We start from the raw sequence: 19,564 nt of genomic DNA, 5'->3' as shown, positions 1-19,564 counted from the left end.
TTCCTGAACTAAATGTCGTCTTACAACTTGAGCTAGAGTGATTTTGTTTTTGTAGATGTGATAAACTTAGATTGGCTGTTTTGATATATCTGTGGTTATCTCTGTTGAAGTCATATCCTCAGCAACATCATTAGCAAGAAGATTAATTTCAAAGAATGTATTTTTTGCATAAATTAGTAACTTTGTATTTTGTTGAGATATTTCTAGAGAATCAGTCATTTTTTTCATTGTAGTGTTGTTGTAGGCAATGACCAGCGGATAAGAAGTAATATCTGCATTCTTCTTCTTCTTCTTCAAGTCGATGTACACTTTCACTCACATATCGTTCAATATTTTCAATTGTGGAAATCCTTGCGCAATTGAATAGCTGATGTCAATACTTCCAGAAATGTTAATTTTGAGATGATTTGAAATTTGTGTGATGAAAGTTTCAAAATTTGTAGGTGTTTCTACAAGCAGTGCATTAATATCAAAGTTGATGTAATTTTACTCTGAATTTCAAATTTCGTTATGCTGCAAAAGGATCGGTATTTGCTCCATTGATGGATAGAACGAATTTCAACGTTGATCTGATCTGGAAGAAAAAGAATTGTGTATGAAGGAAGAAGGAGAACTTGGGGAAAAAAGCAGAATCGTGAATGAAAAAATAAAGAGGAGTAGGGAAGAACAGAGAACTGATTGGAAGTTGATTGTTAGGGCTTTTTAAATCAATTATGCAAATTGGCTGGGAACGGATATAGAATGTAATTATTTTGGGGTATGAAAGTAATAGGGTATATGATTGTAAATATTTTACTCCTAAGGGCTATTTCCTTAGTTTTCCCTAAATTATTAATATCTTATACCTGATAAAAGATATTATTATAGAATAGCAAAACTTTTCTGCCCTAGCTCTCTAGGATTTCGAGGCAAAATTCAATATGAACTTTTCTAGTTCTTTGGGTAGTTATAATTCAATTGTCCCGTAATATATGTTATATTTTACTTTTCGAGAGTCAAATTATTTGAATATTGAACAATATTTTGAGATATATTATTTCATAATAATAATATTAAATAATTACAATTTATAATATTACTATTTACTAGACAAATTCCCGAATATAAATGACTATTCACGTAATTTATTTCAAAATATGATAAAGATTTTTTCCCAAGATATCATTAATGACACTTTTACCACTAATATCAATGAAAAATTTATAAGGGAATCATAAATAGATTTAAAATTTTATAATCTAATCAAAATATGTTTGTTTAAAAATAACTATCTTGAGATGATCATATCTAACATTCAGATTATTCAACAACATAAAAGATATCTTTATTAATAAAATATTTTATTTTCAAACCTTATCAAGATGATAACAGAAAATATTTATCTTTATTTTGACTCGATCTCAATTTAATACTTTATTATTATTTTTGCTGATGTCTACCATATTAATCATTTCAATTTTAAAAGAAATGAAGACAAACAGTTTTTTTTTATTTTTTATAATGTATTATATATTATATTTTATATATAGAGAGAGAGACTACTTTATTCGGTTTGTCTTCTCCAACTGCCACTGGATTCACGTCAGAAGTAGCTGCAGCATCATCTCTCTGTTTCCATGTAAAACCCTAAATCAGATTTTCCTCTTTGTACATATACTGGGTTTCATATTCTTCATTCTTCTTAGTTATTGTATTAATATTGTGCTTTTCCCTTTTTATTTTATGTTAGTTTTTCTTGTTTCGTTCTTGAGTTACCTAATTTCTGTTTATTTTGGTCTTTTTTTTTTAACCTCGAACACCCCATAATTAATACACTTCCCTGTTCGCACTTTTTTTTGGGTCAATTCCTGTTAGAAGGGAAGAGCTAAACGTGGGAATTGGGTGGTTCTGAGATTTTGGATATCCGGAATATGATTAAGATATTAAGCAATGAAAAAAATAGGAGCAGTTGTTTAAGAGCTATTATATGGAGAAAACTTAGAAAGATTGAATTTTTATGGGTTCTTTTTTCACTTTTTCTAGCAATATGTGAACTATCCCATCTTCTTTGACATTATCTAAATGAGGATGAATTGTAGAACATTTAATGTTCAACTTTAAACTTGGATTTGATTTAAATATTATGTTATCTACACTATCTTATTATACCATATTTGAATATTCTCATATCTACACTATTTAATTATGTACCATAATTAACGAACTCCATATCCAGTTGAATGATGTCACTTTAAACGGATAACTAGTATATGGTTAGTGGAATATTGTGAAACATTTTGGGATGGTTAAAATAGAAAGAATGTCAATAATTTGCTTCTAAACAATAGTTTATTATCATAGAGGATTCAAACTGCTAACCTTGACAAGCTTAGGGTTGAGATGTAGTTCCTTGTTGATTGTTGATAATATTTGATTAGCTAAAACAGCACCAGGTGCGTCCTGGTTATCAAGAAGGCTATAAATGATCTAATCTCTCTTGTATCCGTAACCGACCCAAGGAAATCCATCATAGCATCTATATCAATTAGTTTTTTCAGATTGCCTAATGAGTTTAAACATTTCTGTATTTTTAACAGTGAAGTGCATCATTCTTCCTTCTAAGCGTATAGAGCTTTTTTCTTACCCACAAGATAAATGCTGGAATTGAAATACAAATGTTTTTCATTTGTCCTTGTAGCTTCTCTTCTTTCTAACTTGTGAGGGTGGATTTTCCAGTCTTCTAGGCAATACCTACAGCAACTGTAAAATTATTAAAAATGTTCAGTTAGTTGAGCCAGTATATCAACTTTCTAGTTCCTGACAGTTTGTCCTTCAGCTAATGATCCAAGTATTTCTTTTGGCTTATATTGAGCTAGGTGGCTTTAGGTCTTTATTTGTTCGGTTAATTATTGTAAATGTTTCAAAGTGCCTCTGTGGGGTATATAGCATGTCCTCTTGTGTGATGCCAATTCCTATCCAATGGGTAGGTCATAAAAGAGCAGCCTACACTGGACTTTGAGGGAAGAAGAAATCTACGGGACATTGTTTGATTGCTTCTATAACTCCTTTTCATTCTGTTATCCTGAAAACCCGTGGCAGATTGTCATCGAACTTCTTTTATTGAAGTTCAAGCAAGACATTGTGTGCTTATCATCAAAACTCCACTCTACTTCTCTAATGGGTGCAGAGCACTATCCTCCTCCTTGGTTCAGGTGTGCGCATATATTCAAGTCTAATTTTCTCTCGTTACAAAGTTAATAAGCTCTGTATTATTTTTTTACTTAAAAGAATAATAAAAAATGCTCCCTAATATTTATAAGCCTTTGTATTTAAACAGTGTTGCTCCCATGATAAAATGGACTGATAACCATTACAGAACTTTGGCCCATCTCATCTCAAAGAAGACGTGGCTCTACACAGAAATGCTTGCTGCCAAAACAATTTTCTTACCAGGTTGGCAATTTGGTAAAGTTCTGCTGCATGGAATAAGACTCTAGTGCTTTTCTACCCAACTATAAAGTACCTTTTTGTTTCTTACTTATAAGTAGATCTTAGCAAAAAGAAGAGAATCATGCAAGTTAATCCTTTGTTCTTATTCTAGACAAAAAGAAATGAACATTTACTGTGCTATATAGTATGTAAAGGCTCACAATTACAGAAGATTCAAACTCGTCTATGATAATTTAAATGAACTGTACCGGTTAATTTTTTCACTGAATGTGCGTAAATCAAAATATCCTATGATTTTATTTTTCCCATTTGTTTTAAGTCATGCGATGGCAAATGTTACTTTCTTTAATCTTGATCCTCTTGCTGCCATCCCCAATTTTCATGATAAAAGGAAATAGTGGATGTATGTCTCTGTGGTTATATGCCTACTTTCTACATGATCTAAACTGACCTTCTACAAAGAGAAGCTTACAGTTAACACTTCTATAGATGGCACCTGACACTTGAATTTGATATTCTAAATCGATGAATCATACTGTTTTTATATCAATTACTATAGACTCTTTGGGTTGTCTTTCAAGGGTCGAGTTAACCAAATTGGTTGGTTATTTTCATTTTCCTAAACTAAGACCCTTGTCCCAGTTAGATGGTTTCCTAGAAAAGGAATATTTATTCCGTTGGTGTAAAATACTTGGCAAAGAAGGGGACCTAGATGATGTATTATTGTAACCTGGGTAGATCTACAAAAGGATCTGCACCCAAGGGTGTACCTAGTGGTCAAAGAAGCGGTTGAGAACCCTGAGGTATCATATTCAAAACTTAGTGAAGACAAGAAAAACTAGGTGATCCTTCCCATTTGTCCTAGCCTTGGTGGATAGAGTGTCCTAGCCTTGGTGGATAGAGTGAGAGGTGGCAGGTATCCTGTTGAATTAGTCAAGGTCCGCGAAAGCTGGTACGAACACCACGGTCACCAAAAAATAAGAAGAAAAAAATAAATCTCCAAAAGGAACTTTCTTGTACTGATATGTTATTGTGCTTGCAACTTGGACCTTTAAGAGAAGCTTGTCACTGACTAATGCTTGTGTGGTTCTATTGTGTAGTGAGTATGATATTTATGTGATTTTTCTAATATACCGGGATAGAATCTAGGCATATAGCCCTGAGCAACATCCTAAAGTGCTTCAAATTAGGGAAAATAATTTGGAGATCTTGGCCAAATTGACACAACTAATTTTAAGTTCATTCTGCTTTTCCTATCTAAAAATACGTTTCTAGCTTTTATTCAGACACAAAACTGATACTTTTTCTCTATTATATAACAGTTGCGGATGTCCTAGCCCCAGTGTAGCTTGACATGGGTGTTTTGGTGTGTGCCTCATGCTTGATCCAAAGGTTCATATTTTTTTGCTTGATAAATTAAATATATTATTTATCTGTATACTTGCTCTGATATATGCACAACTTCTACAAGGAAAGTTTGTTGCTGAGGCAATGTGCGTAATCGCTGCAAATATAAATGTTCCCATGAGTGTCAAATGCAGAATTGGACTTGATACTATGAACTATGTAAGCTATTCAAACTTTCCCTTCCTCACTGGAAATGAGCATCAAAATTCAATTCTTCAATGATCAATCTCTTGATTTGTACTTGTTCCTTTCTGTTGTCTTGTAAGTTACAGCTCCATTTTTATGTCCTGGCCTTCAAGAAAATCAACAAAAAATGGAGCTCTAGTTTCTTTATAATATATTTCCAAGCAGGACTTTGCTGACATTGTAACTGCTTGGACTTTGAAGTAGATCTTAGAGAGCTGACAATAACTCGTAACTATGAAATAGAAACAAATTCATGACCACTTAACTCAGAGCAGAAGCCATATCCCAAAAAACCCAAAAATTGGTGGGAACTTGAAAATATTTAAAAATCAGATTTTCTAAATCTGATCAAATTTTATGGTCAAAATAAATTTTGAAAATCTACTCACAATGACCATATGTATTTTTCTGAAAGTTTATCTTCTCTTATTAAATGTTTTTCCTTTTTTGGATTTTTGACTTTTTTACACTACTATACAAACAATCATGGATTCTATCAACATTTTGAAAACTTCAATGGGCCAAATGTAAATCTTGCCTCACCTTATAAACAAACTTGTGTAACCCCAAACACCCACACAAACCACAATCAAAAGGCACGCCTCCTCCACTTCCTCTCTTTCTCTCTTTTTTCCCCCAAAGGGCTTTTCCCAATTTGAACTCTTCAAAAGTTTCTCATACACCAATATCTTTATCTCGTGTATGGCGTTTCACACAGCTTGCCCATTTACCTGGTACTACATTCTTTTATTTTTGTATTATTTGTTTATAATTTTGTTTATTTTCTCTCTTTCTCTTTTTATTATCACTCTTCTATCTACTCTCTCTTATCTAGGCCAAGGATGCCAAATGGGTTTCTTTGTTCTATGGTTTTAAGTTGTTTACTGGGGTTATTTTTATAAACCATCCAGCGTTTTTGGGTGTGGGGTTTGGCTATTTTTTGGTAGCTGGAGGATCTGCTATCTCTCTCTCTCTCTCTCTCTTTATGGATGGATGCGAAATCAGTTTCTTGGTTTTGTGTTTTGTTGTTTGCTTTGGAATTTCTGACCCAGTTGAGTGTTTTTGCGTTTGTTGGTGCAGTCGAAAGATCTGCTTCTGCCCAGAGGGGTTCCCAAAGGGTAAAAATGAGTTCTTGGATGTGACTAAATTTGAGGAGTTTCTCAAGGACCCATGGGGTCTTAAGGCCAAACAACCTGCTACATGTCAGGTTAAGGTGCCCAAGCTTCGCGTTGCGTCACCCCCACAGGTGCCTGTAGGTGATGGGGGTGGCAGCAGCGGCGGGGATGGTGAGGAGGCAGCTTCTATTGCTTCAGCTCAGACTAAGCGTGCTGCTTTGCAGAAGAAAGCTGCTGCTGCATCTAATGTGGCTGACGATTTCGCTAGAGGATTTCAGTCTGGAGATGTGGAGGTTAGGAACTGCAGTTTTAAATTATTACACGAAAGTATTCAATTTTTTTATTTACAAATAAATATCTGCCCTCAGGGCTCCATGAAAGATGTCGGTGGAGAAGAGCAACGTCTATCAAATGTCAAAGTGATGTGTAGGCTATGCTTTTCCTGTGAAAATGAAGGAGGTGAAAGAGCAAGGAAAATGATGTCATGCAATTGTTGTGGGAAGAAGTGTCACCTAAGCTGCCTGAAAACTTGGGGTCAACATAGAGGTACTCTTATAGGCCACAAGATTTGTCAGTTTTTAGTGTTATGCTTTTGCTAATATGCCCCTTCTTACAGATCTCTTCCATTGGAGTTCATGGACATGTCCCTCTTGCCAGCTTTGTGAGGTAAACGTTTTGATTCTTTTCAATAAAATAATGAAACATAGTTGGTTTTGCTTTTTAATAACTTCCCATAATGTGGCAATTCTACCATGAGTTGTTTTTTTTTTCTTTTTTTGTGAATAAGGTCAAAGCTAATTTGACAAAACATTGACTTTTATTACCTAACAAAACGGAAAAAATAAATTTATATGAGATATCAACTGATGTCCTAATTTTCTTTGCTAGCCATATGTAACAACCTGAGGTTTTCATATTTACGCATTTTAGGTTCTAACCTGTAGCCTAGCCCTATGAGAGGTCACTCATGTCAGTTTTGACACACAAATCTTGGGTAAGGTACATTGATTGAAAAAAAATGGATCCTGACTTAGGTCGGTGTCTTAACTATAGAAAGAGGTTTTTTCAACTTCTCTATGTGTCTGCATGGACAGTCAATTCAGAAACAAAGCTATTGCTTTTTAGTCAATGCTTTTAAATGGATCCCTCCGTATGTGTATGGTGTATGACAGTCAATGGAGATGGCAAAACAGGTGGAATTTGACCCATGGCCCCACTTATATGCAAACCCATTAGTCACTAATCATACACTTGCCATATCAACTACCTTTTGTCCTGTAAGAAACAGGGAAGACTACTTTCCTCTGGATCAAGTGGACCCAACTCTAATATCCACCATGTCAGAACCAGATAAGCTGCAAGCAATAATAGCTTATAATGATAAACCCACGTTGAAACCTCAATCCCTGATTGTACGAAGCTATTTAATGAACGCAAGTGTTTTCTTGGCTTGGTAACAGAGTTACCTGGTAAGTGTGCTGGTGGAAGGTACCTAGTGAAATTAGTTGAAGTGCTCACAAGCTGGTTAAGGCGCCACAGTTATTTAAAAAGAAGTTATTTAATGTTAAATAAGTCACTATAGTTCCATCACTTCCATGTTTTTCTTTTTATGGTGTAAAGTTTGTCATGTTCAGTTTGCAATGTGTTACTGAATCAGATTACATTTTCTTCTTGGTTTTTGTTTCCTTCTCTGTTATAAATCCGTCATTGACCCGCCCTTTGGACCAATCACAACCTTCTAAACTCTGTGGATAATGAGCCCGCCCCTCTACCCTTCTCCACCTAAATACTGGGCTTCGCTTTGCATGGTGTGGGGCTTGAACCTACGACCTAAGCCACAAATCTTCCACCTTTTGCCACTCGAGCTAGGCCTTCAGGGCATTTCCCTCTCTGTTTCTCCAGCTTGCTTTTTCAGTCATTTGTGCTTTTGTCCTTGTATTCTTTGGTGACTTCAATTTTATTTTTTTTGTTTGAGGAAGACTTTGATTATAGTTTTTGTCTCACATTAAACCTTCACATTGTTTAGAATGAGATAGTTTAATCCGTCTAACCAATGGTTAACCAAACCAAATCAAACAAAGGGTTATAACCAACTAACTGTTAACCTTTATCCCTTCCTTTGTTACTCCCTCCGTGGCACCACGAGACTTGCTTCTAGGTTTTACTGTGGAGGTTTCTTGGGGGCATAGAAAAATAGCCTTGTAGGTTGGACTATTGGTAGGGTTTAAGCAGTACGTTAAAAATGAAAATTGCAAATAAGCAATAAGGTCTTCAAAGCTTTAATCAAAAGCAATAAGCAGCGTTCGATTCATCAGACATATGAAATCGCCTAAATATATGAATTTTGTACTTATAAGATCAAGTAGCGATTAACATTATTATTTTTAGTACCTGTTATACAATAATGACAATTTGTAGATTCTATACCTAAAATGAAATAGAATGAAAATAAATTTCAACAAGGTCAAAGAATAATGATGGTCAATAGCAACATTGGTTTTAGATTCTCAATAAATTGACTATAAAAGTAATTAGTTTGCAGCATTTAATTTCATATTAAATTGTTTTAGTAACTATACATAGAGTTGAAAGAGAAGCAAAAAGAAGCTCAAAATCAGCAGTAGTTTAAGATGGGGACTTGCATAGAAAGAAAGTGTCATCTTTGAAGAAAAAAAAGAAAAAGAAATTTTAAGGAAATACAGAATCCTAGCCTTACTACGTAGAAAAGTCAATCCATTGATTATTTCGATGTTTGGAAGTGGGGTTTGGAAATAATGGAATGTTCTCTGTGAAGTCTTTTTATGAGAAACTATTGGTTAGGGAGGAGATGACTTTTCCATGTTATGCAATATGGATCTCAAGGGTGCCCAGGAAGGTGTGCGTTGTCTTTCATTAGTTGGTGTTACATGTGTAAGGAGGCAGGTGAGGATGTGGATCATCTTTTCTTACATTGCAAGCTAACCATGAGGCTATGGTGGGATATGTTGGGTGGTTGAGCACTCCGTGAGCATTGCCAAAAACTGTGAAAGATTTGATGTTCAGTTGGAAGAGCACAGAAGGAAAAGAAGACGAAGGGCTTAGAACGTGGTTCCATTTGCTTTAATGTGGGTAGTCTTGAGAGAGAGAGAGAGAGAGAGATATGAGAGATCTTTTGAAGGTGTAGAGTCGAGTTTCTCTCCATTAAGGAGTAATCTCAGTTCCTTATTTTCTTTTGGTGTGAACAAAAAGTCCCTTGTTTTTACTCCCTCCGTCCCATTTTTTTATGAGTTAGTTTGACTCGACATAGAGTTAAAGAAAGAAAGGAAGACTTTTAAAATTTGTGGTCTAAAATAAGTGATAGATATTTGTGTGGCTGTAAATCATTTCATTAAGGGTAAAATGAGCATTTTAATGTGAAATTGTTACTTGATGTAGAAATGTGTCATTCTTTTTGGGTCCGATTTAAAAGGAAAGTAAATTATATAAGCTGGGACGGACGGAGGGAGTAAATGAGTGGGTGGAGTTTGTAAAGAATCATATCCTTTTGTAGAATTTTTATCTTTTGATATATTCCTTGTACACGGATAACTTAGCTAGGTTTATGAATGAAAATACATTTACTTGATTAAAAAAATACAGAAAAACAATAGCAAAAGCAGAAGCGTTAAAAACTTGAAATAAAAAGAAAAATTAATTGTAGAGAGGAATACTAGTACCCATATATCCAAGAAAAAAAAAACCTACTCTTTTTGCTCCCTTTTCCCTATCTTTTCCGTATTTTGAAGTTTTCAAAATCATTTTCCGTGCTTCGTTGAAAAATATTTCTGTCTCATCTTGTCTGTGCCAAGTTTTCCCAAAGCGTGTACATCACAAGTGCAGCAATAACCCCTAACTTGGCATCACTAGCTTGCATCAAAACTGGATTTGGGGATGTGAAAGGTTTTTGACATATTGAAGGAAGAAGTGGTAGAAGGTGCCGGAAGGATGGTGCTCATGGAATTGTTAATTTTATTGTCTGAGTGACTGCAAGGGCTGGATTGGCTTATATCACACAAATTGAAGGTGTTGCTGCATGTGTTGCATGGGCAGGAAATGAGTTTATTGGTTGGGTATAGTGGTATTTTATCAGGATGTGGGAAATTTTTGTGATGGTTTGGAGGGAAAGGGTGGTAGAGGCTGGAAGATGACAATATCAGTAAATAAGGACTAGATTTGCTCTCACAAAGACTGGAGTTTATGTGCTGATGAGATATACACAAGGATGAATGGAGTTTAACCTATTGTCTTTCTTTTCTATTTGAGTGGTTCATGGTCAGGGATGTCACTAATAATGGCTTTTTATATGCTCCTGTTAATTGCAAGGTAGGCTGCTAATCTATTTGAGGCAGCATCACATGAAGCGCAGTTTCTACTCAAATATTGCTTATCAAACATATTAGTTTGAAAAGATCTCTTCAAGTATGAAATATCTCTAAAAAAACTATTGGAAGTGTCCCTATCGAGTAGGATTATACATGAAACTATTTTTGCCGCCTTTTGTTTGTTTTAATCTTTTGTATAAAGCAACTCTTCTGTTTGATAATTGGACATGCATTCTGCATCATACACTAGTGATTATTGCATTTTTAGCTATTTGATGTCTATGTTATTGTTCAACTCATGTTCTTATGCTTACTATATTGTTCATAAATACTTACTGTATGTATGCTCCTTTTTTGGTGTAGGGCTGTCAAACAACTGGAGATCCAAACAAGTTCATGTATTGCAAAAGGTGTGATGCAGCTTATCACTGTCACTGTATGCAGCCTCCACACAAGGTGGATTATCGTGTCTTACTCTTCCAGTTCTGGATAATGATAAAAGTCGATTGTACTTAGTTGTTTTTGGGATGTGCAGAACGTTAGCAGTGGGCCTTATTTGTGCCCCAAACACACAGAGTGTCACAGCTGTTGTTCTAGTGTTCCAGGAAACGGACTGAGCGTGAGGTATGTAGTATGGGGCCATGTGCAGCTAGTGGACATTCTCTTGGATTCACGTTTTGCTGGAAATGTTAATTGAACAGTCTAATTAACTCCATTTTAGTTAAACTGCTTATTCATGTACTTCTCTATGTCCTTTTTTCTATCTTCACAGAGGAGCATCATGTAGGAGTTCCATTTATGTTATATATTGTGATAAGGTCTATGAAAGCAATTTAAATCAGTTCTCTAGTTTTGGGCTTGCCCGTAGCACATTTAATATTCCGCACTAATATCTTATAGATATTTAAAATACAAATATTGCAATAGTAGCATCAGATAATGTTGTGTGCTGCATGTGATATATGAAAATCATTTAAGGCATTGCATATCCTATGAAAATCATTTAAGGCATTGCATATCCTATTGCCTCTGAACTATTGATAACTTGATCTATGGCAGGTGGTTTCTAGGATACACTTGTTGTGATGCTTGTGGAAGATTATTTATGAAGAGAAAGTACTGTCAAGTTTGTTTGAAGGTAGATATTTTGGCAGTTATTATTTGAGATTCTCTTTGTTTAATCTTACAATGAGTTCTTTTTACCATGGTGGTTTATCAATGTGAAGTTGCTAATTTGTCGGCTATGATTACTGGATGCCTTGGCGTTCATTGCCTTTCCAAAACCACTGAGTGTTTTTCTTTCCATAGATCTATGGGAAATGCAATTAATTGTTTTTTATATTGTAGGTTTATCGAGATTCTGAAACAACACCTATGGTTTGCTGTGACATTTGCGAGCGCTGGGTGCACAGCCAATGTGATGGCATCAGGTTTACCTTATATATTGCTTTTAAGATTATGAATTTATTGGTTTTGCTTTGGCGCCTTTCTTATGATGCAATTTTATTTCTTAACACCGAGCTGATGTGGATGTACATTAGGTTAGACTTTTCTGTTCTGGAATTAAATATCCGAAATTTATTATTGACAGCTTCCTATACCTTTTGTGGTGTTCTTGCAGCAGATTTTGCTATGTTAAAATGTGGCAAGTGTTACCAAGAATAGTGTCATCATTCTCCTTTGACTTTGATTGTTTCATTGAATAATTGAATGGTATTTTTGGGACTGCTGTTTATGCTGCATTCAGCATTATTAAGAGTTTTAATGTAAATTTTCTAGAGGTAAGAAAGCTCTGCAGTCTCGGGTTTCTACTGGTTGCAACCCAGAATAGATGACATAGCATATACGAGAATGACAATTCTTTTGTGTATTGATTTATTGACATTGGTATGTTGATGTGATTGTATGAATGATGTTGCTTCACGGACTAAGCTAAAACAGCATGAATGCATGAAAAAGGAAAAAGAAAATTACTGTTGGGTTTTTGTAATTTTCTGCAACGATAGTGGAAAAATATGGCCAATTTTGGGGAATGCATTTGACTATCATATTATATGTGACCATCATCAATGGGTAAAAATCAAATTCTTTGAAGATGATAAGGAAAAAACTCATGATGTCTAAAAAGCTGTTTGGCACATTTTTTTTGGTGGATCACAAAACTTTTCCAAGGAAGTAAAGGGAACTTCCAGCTATTTAAATATTAAACGTGAAAAGTTCCCTTTAACCTGTGTTTTGGATGGTGAAAGGAGACAAGGGTATGCCTTGCAGCGAGGCGCTCGCCGTTTTCAATTGAGACACCAATTAATATCAAAAACTCTTTCCTAAAAAAAAATCAAAAACTTAAAATTTTTAATTGCCTATATACATATCTAAAATCTCAATAGCAATAACATATCAACAAAAATTTCAATTCAAAAACTAATAGTAGATAGTAGATACTAAAAGATTAGAACTTGAATGACTCAATAATTCATAAGACAATTGACAAGAAATACTAGAATTATAAAAAAAAATAGAGACTACACATTGTTGAGTGCTAATAGAAATAAAAAAAAACAAAGCATGAAAAAAGAAGAGAAAAAGAAGAAAAAGTGTTGGAAACGTACCTACTGAGGTCGCGAAGCAGAGGATTGAAGGAGAAAGAAGAAGAGATATGTTGATGGTCGCGACTACGAACTGAAGGTCGCAAAGCTGAACTGGAGAGAAAAAAGGGAGAAGAGAGTCGTGTTTGTCCAAAACATCAAATAAACCCTATTATTGCCTTTTAATTATTAAATTAAGCATGTTTTTTTTAAAAAAAGGTGACACCTTTGTCACGAGGCGACTCGCCGTTTGTTTTCTTTTTGAGATCACCCCGCCTTGCTAGTAATAGGCGACAAGGCCTTGCCTCACCTCTTGCCTAAGGCGATAAGGCACTCGCCTTTCACAACCCTACCTTCAAATATTTAGGATGTGTACCTTTTTGAATTGTATCAAGGGGGAAGGTTGATCTATTAAAGAGTTACCTAGCATTTCATCAATATGAAAGAGGGAAGCTTCAACGTTGTACCTATACAATTAAGGTCTTCCGGTGGATAAGCTTTAGTGGACAAGGTAGGCGGCTAATCAGAATTCATTTTTAGAGCTAAGTCTCAAGGAGGCAGGTTGGACCTAGTACGAGAGGAATCGTTGATTGACAATTGATCATCGCACTTTGTTAAAAAGCAAGTGGTGCGAAGCCACCATGTTATGACTAAAGGCCTTTACGTTTCAACTATTTAGGATGTGTCCTATTTTGGTAGGAAAAAGATTAGAACTCCTTCACATATATGGCAATTGAATTCATTAAAAGGATTAATGGTTTGCAAGGAAAATTGTTATTCCTTGGTGGTTATGAACCTTTCAAGATCTTGATTAACTAATGACAGATCATTTCAAACGAGGACATACAATCGACATTTATGAACATTGCCTAGAATAATTTGTTGATAATTGTGGAGGAACTAAGACTTGCAATCTTAAGTTAAATAGAACTTCCTCTGTCTCAATTTATGTGGCACACTTACCTTTTCAGTTTTGTCCTTAAAAGTATGTTACGTTTTTTATAATTGGAAATAATTTAACTTTAAGACTTTCCCTTTTACCCTTAATGAAATTATTTATAGCCACAAATTTCAAGTCTTCCTTTCTTTCTTAAAATTTGTGTCAAGTTTAACGGTGCCACATAAATTGAAATGGATGTAGTAATAATGTTGAGGATAGAGGGAGTAATTGTTTGTAGAGAAAAGTCGTAAGTTATCTCACGTGGTTGTCCAAAAAGTTATTTACACATATTAACTTTACAGGTGATCGAATACTCCCAACTCTTGCTTGAAGTGTAACTAATACCCTGAAAAGGTTTCATGTGCTATGCCAAAGATAGCTAAGTTACTCAGGCTCGAGTGCGGATCTAGAGGTCGGATCCTCTCTAAATTTTAAGATTCGGGGATACAGATCAGTCTATGAATACAGGTCGGGGATTTGACTAAAAATAATTCAAATGTCTAAAAATAGAGATATAAAACCTTAATTATGAGATATTATGTGGATAACTTGAGGAGAAAAATATTGACTAATAGGAGAATCATGGAAGAATATAAAAGAAAAGGCAGTGACCATAGAAATATGTATATATATATATATAAAAGGTATTTCATTTCTTTAATTTCACCTTAATTTTAAGTTTTGATTTTAGAAATCATTGACTGTCCAAAATTTCTCCCTCAAATTGGTCAAAGTACCCAAAATCGGTTGACCGATTGGTACGGATCCCACACCTACACCTACACCTACACCTAAACCTACACCCACATCGTATCAACACAAGTACGGCACCGAAAATGAAGAGTTCGAGCAACTTAGAAAGAAAAGTATTACCAACTTATAGAAAGTGCGTGAGAAGAGGGAAAAACACAATAAACAATTCTAAGATTACATGTGCCTTTTTCTAATTGGTTGATATATAATTAGTTATACAGGTTTAATATTTTCTTTAACAACATACCCAGTGTAATCCCACAAGTAAGGATTGAAAAGGGTAGAGTGTATACAACCTTACCCTTACCTTATCAAGGTAGAGAAATTGTTTCTGATAGATCCTCAATTCAAGTAAAGCATATTAAATCAGGTATGAAAGTAATGGAGAAAGAAGTAGTTATATATTCCTTAATTTATATAAATGTTTGTAGGGGAACTCGTGGTGTTTTAAAAAAGTTATTTACATACCTTAACTTTACGGCAACCTAATACTCCCTATTCTTGATTGAAGTGGAACTAAGATCTCCCTAAAAGGTGATGTGGCAAAGAAAGTGTTACCGACTTCTTGAAAGTGCATGAGAAGAGGAGAAAACACTATAAATGGTTCCAACAATACATTTGTCATCTTTTAATTGATTGTTTTATAATTAATTGTACTCAATTAATATATTCCTTAAAATATAACAACAATATACACATTTTAATCTCACAAGTGGGTTTGAAGAGGGTATAGTCTATGTATCTTAACCTACATTACGAAGGTAGATTGGCGGATTTTGATAGACCCTCAGTTCAAGTAAAGCACATCAAATCATATATCAAAATAATGGAGAAAGAACTAGTTATATACTCCTTAATTATATAATATAATTGTTTGTAGGGGAAGTCATATGTTACGTCCCATGGTTGTTCAAAAAAGACATCTGCACACCTTAACTTTACAGACAACCTTATATTCCCCACTTTTGTTTAAAGTAGAACGTTCCCTAAAAGGTGAGTTAGGCCCAAGACTTAACTTTACGTAGTATCACGGTAAAACCAATCTCACTCAATGTTGACCCTTAAATTAAAATTTCCCCACTTACTACATGTTCAACACTAGGCATGAAGAATGAAAAACTTCCTACATCGGTGGTTAATGCAATGGGTGGTCTACTTATAAGGCTTGGACAATCCTCTTGAGCTAGCTTTTGGGGTGTGAGTTAGGCCCAAGAACTAACTTTACAGACACATAATTCAGTATACTTGATTGATATATTCCTTAATTTAATAATTGGTTGTTGGGAAAAGTCACAAGTTACATCTTGTGGTTGTCCAAAGAAGTTATTTACACACATAAAATTTACGTGCAACCTTTGCTCCCTACTTTCTTTTGAAATGGAACTAATATCCTCCTAAAAGGAGATGTGGCAAAGAAAGTGTAACCAACTTCTTGAGAGCACGTAGGAAGAGGAAAAAACACTATAAATGGTTCTAACAATACACATGTCATCTTCTAATTGGTTGAAATATAATCAATTATACTTAGTTAATATAGTCCTTGTTGAATTGTGTTTTCTTAATATTCTCTTTATTTGTTTCCCCTTTTTCTCTTTTCTTCGTTTTCTCTTTCTTTTCTTTTTCCCACTCCTTCATTTTCTTGGTCAACTTTACTAGACCTGCGCCATCTCCGCTAGTCTAAGTTGCTTGGACTCGGGTGCGGATCTAAAGGTCAGATCCTTCATGATCTAATTTTTAAGATTCGGGGATACAGATCTGTGAGAAATATAGGAGAAAAATATTATTGAAATTGTTGTTGTTTCTACATTATTACATTGAGACCCTATTTAGAGACACTACAATATAATCTTTTACCAAGTTGGATACTATTTACTCCCTCCGTCCCTATTTACTTGTCCATATTTCCTTTTTTAGTTGTCCCTATTTAGTTGTCCATTTTGACAAATCAAGAAAGGACAATAAATTTTTTCCTATTATACCCTTATCTACACTTCTTGAAAATTGTAAAAGTGTATATTGTTTCCCTCCAATTTATTTCACTTTAATTCAAATAAGTGGTTGTAATTTTAAAGTGAAAAGTTGTCATAAGGGTAAAATTGTAACTTCACTGTGCTAATCATTGTTGCCTTAATCTGTGTGTCATTTCTAAAGTGGACAACTAAAAAGGGACGGAGGGAGTACTATTCTTATTTCTATTTCTATTCCTATTCTATTCTAAATAGGATTGTATAAACTTATTCATGTTCTAACGCTCCCCCTCAAGCTAGTGCATACAATTCATGTACATAGTTTGTTACAATTGTAATTAATACGAGGACCGATGAGGAGCATGGTGAGATAACTGCAAGTTGATCAATCGACTTCACAAAATTGACAATCAATCTCAATGTGCTTGTCTTCTCATTAAATACTGGATTTGATGCACACTGTCAGTCAATCTCAATCTCAATGTGCTTAATCTTTTCATGCAGTGGCGAATCTAGAGCCAAAAAAAAGGGCATCCGCACCCGTGGTCTTTTCGTAAAACTAGATATTTTATATGTATATTTTTTAAGATTTTGTATAATATTATATTCTTGCACCCGTACTACAAGAAGTCTAAATGGTCCACATGGTTAAATGTTGAGCTTTTGACCTTGAGAATGAAGGATCAATTCTCACTTCAATACATTCTACTTGGTGCACCCATGTTCGAAAAATCCTAGATTCGCCTCTGTTTTCATGAAATACTGAATTTGATGCATAATGCCGATAAAACACAGAGTGATAAAATTACAGTGTTGAACTTCCCAAACCAAGCTTGCAAAGACTGCTTCAGACCATAGAGTGACTTACGTAATCGACATACAAGATTGCTATACTCTCCTCGAGCAACAAAATTAAGTGGTTGCTCCATATAGACTTCTTCACAATGTAGTGGTCGCCGAAAAGTGCTCAAAATCTAGTACAAAGTATATGAATCATGTTGGAATTAAATAGAGGGGTCGATATTAGACAAGAAAGTCACCGAAAAACTATCCGAAACATGCTCATATGTCGGAGTATTAGATTTGATGGCTAAAAGTGGTCACAATCTAACAAATAATATTATATGAGTAGGGTCGGAATGATGGCACGACCCAACTGAAAAATAGAAATATATAGGAGATGTCAGATTCACTGCACAATCCTATTGAAAAAGAGAAATAATATGGGTAATAGCCATCTGCCGACAGCGGAAGCTCTTTGATTCTCTACCAAGATCGTAGAGGCTCTGATACCATGTGAGAAATATAGGAGAAAAATATTATTGAAATTGTTGTTGTTTCTACATTATTACATTGAGACCATGTTTATAGACACTACAATACAATCCTTTACCAAGTAGGATACTATTTACTATTCTTATTTCTATTTCTATTCCTATTATATTCTAAATAGGATTGTATAAACCTATTCCTATTCTAATAGGATTGTATAAACCTATTCATGTTCTAACAGGATCCATGTATGGATACGGGTGCGGGGATTCACCCAAAAATTAACTAGAATATCTAAGAATAGAGCTATAAAACCTAAATTATGAGATATTATGTGAAGAACTTAATCCTGGAAGGAGATCAAAGGAAAAGGAGTGACATATAAATTTCTATATAAAAGGTATTCCATTTCCTTCAATTTCACCTTAGCTTTTGTATTGATTATAGTAATCGTTAAAATTGTCCAAACTTCCCTCATCGATTTTGGTCAAACTACCCAAAATCAATTGACCAAATCACACCCACACCCATGTCATGTCGACACGGGTGCGTCACCAAAAGTGAAGAGTCCAAGCAACTTAGTCGCTAGTCACTTCCCTGCGCCATTTTCTTTTCTTCTTTTCTCATCTTTAAATAATTTTCTTTCTAGGGTTAGATAAAAATAAAATGCTTAAAAGTTCAGAAGATCTCTTCGACTAAAAATTTGTTTGCCGGCCACCATGTTTTCTGGTGTGGTAGGTATTCTCTCTTCCTAAAATATTGTTCAAAACAACTTTTTCAGATCTTTACCTTGAAAAATCGAAAACATGATTCAAAAGAAATGATAAAACAATTTCATCTTCGCTGGAAAATTAAAATTTGGTGATCTTCTTTTTCGTCCTTTATGGAGCTATCTATCTTTTCTCAGAACTACCTTGTTAAGAACTTTCAATTATGAGTCATGGTGTTATGTGTGGTGCATCTCATTATTGAACTTCAATGGGAGTTTCTCTTGAAGCAATAATGTGTTGATCTAGACGCCACCAAAGCCACAAAGGACTTTCTGCCGATTTTTCCTAATTGTGCAACCCAAAGCTTCGATGGAAACTGAGAATACGGAGAAGTAGAAAAAAGAAGTAAGAAGAAGGGGAAAAGTGAAAAAAAAAAAGACTAATAAATTGAAAAAATTCCAAATATATATTATACACGTGTTAGGCGTATGTATAATAAACGTTTTTATATAAATTTGGTATTGTCTGGAGAAGGGGGTAATAGTACCACTTAAAATAAGAATAAGGAGTAGGAGGTCACCCGGAAAGTATTAGTGTGTAAAGGACTTGTGTTTTCTAAGAAAGCAAGCCTTTCAAGTAGGGCTTGAAAGAAGGCTGGCGATCCGATCAGAATATAAAGAAGATAGACGAGAAGATAAGGGACGAAAGACTTTTTGAAATTCGATTGGTGTAAACATGATATTAATTAGTCTTTGTCCTTTCTTAAGAGACTCCGGACGCTCCTTGTCCTAAGCCCCAGACATCTGGTTACCTTTGCGGATCTTTGCCGTCTGCTTTTGCACTATTGTTACTTACAACGT

At 34.7% G+C, this 19,564-nt stretch overlaps 2 protein-coding genes across 4 annotated transcripts in view; both read left to right on the top strand.

Moving 5' to 3' along the window:
* The window catches only part of LOC125853510 (uncharacterized), a 113,363-nt gene that overhangs the window by 83,252 nt on the left and 10,547 nt on the right, over positions 1–19,564 (top strand). The window lies entirely within an intron of this gene.
* The window catches only part of LOC125853516 (uncharacterized), a 58,156-nt gene continuing 40,150 nt past the window's right edge, over positions 1,559–19,564 (top strand). Inside the window, exons 1-2 of the mRNA XM_049533224.1 lie at positions 1,559–1,618; positions 3,079–3,191. Of these exons, the coding sequence (XP_049389181.1) occupies positions 3,157–3,191 (35 nt within the window). The 5' untranslated portion in view covers positions 1,559–1,618; positions 3,079–3,156. The remainder of the gene's footprint in view (positions 1,619–3,078; positions 3,192–19,564) is intronic.

Source organism: Solanum stenotomum, chromosome 1 (genome assembly GCF_019186545.1).
Source record: "Solanum stenotomum isolate F172 chromosome 1, ASM1918654v1, whole genome shotgun sequence".
Classification (NCBI taxonomy): Eukaryota; Viridiplantae; Streptophyta; class Magnoliopsida; order Solanales; family Solanaceae; genus Solanum; species Solanum stenotomum.
This window is presented reverse-complemented; position numbering and strand designations above follow the sequence as displayed.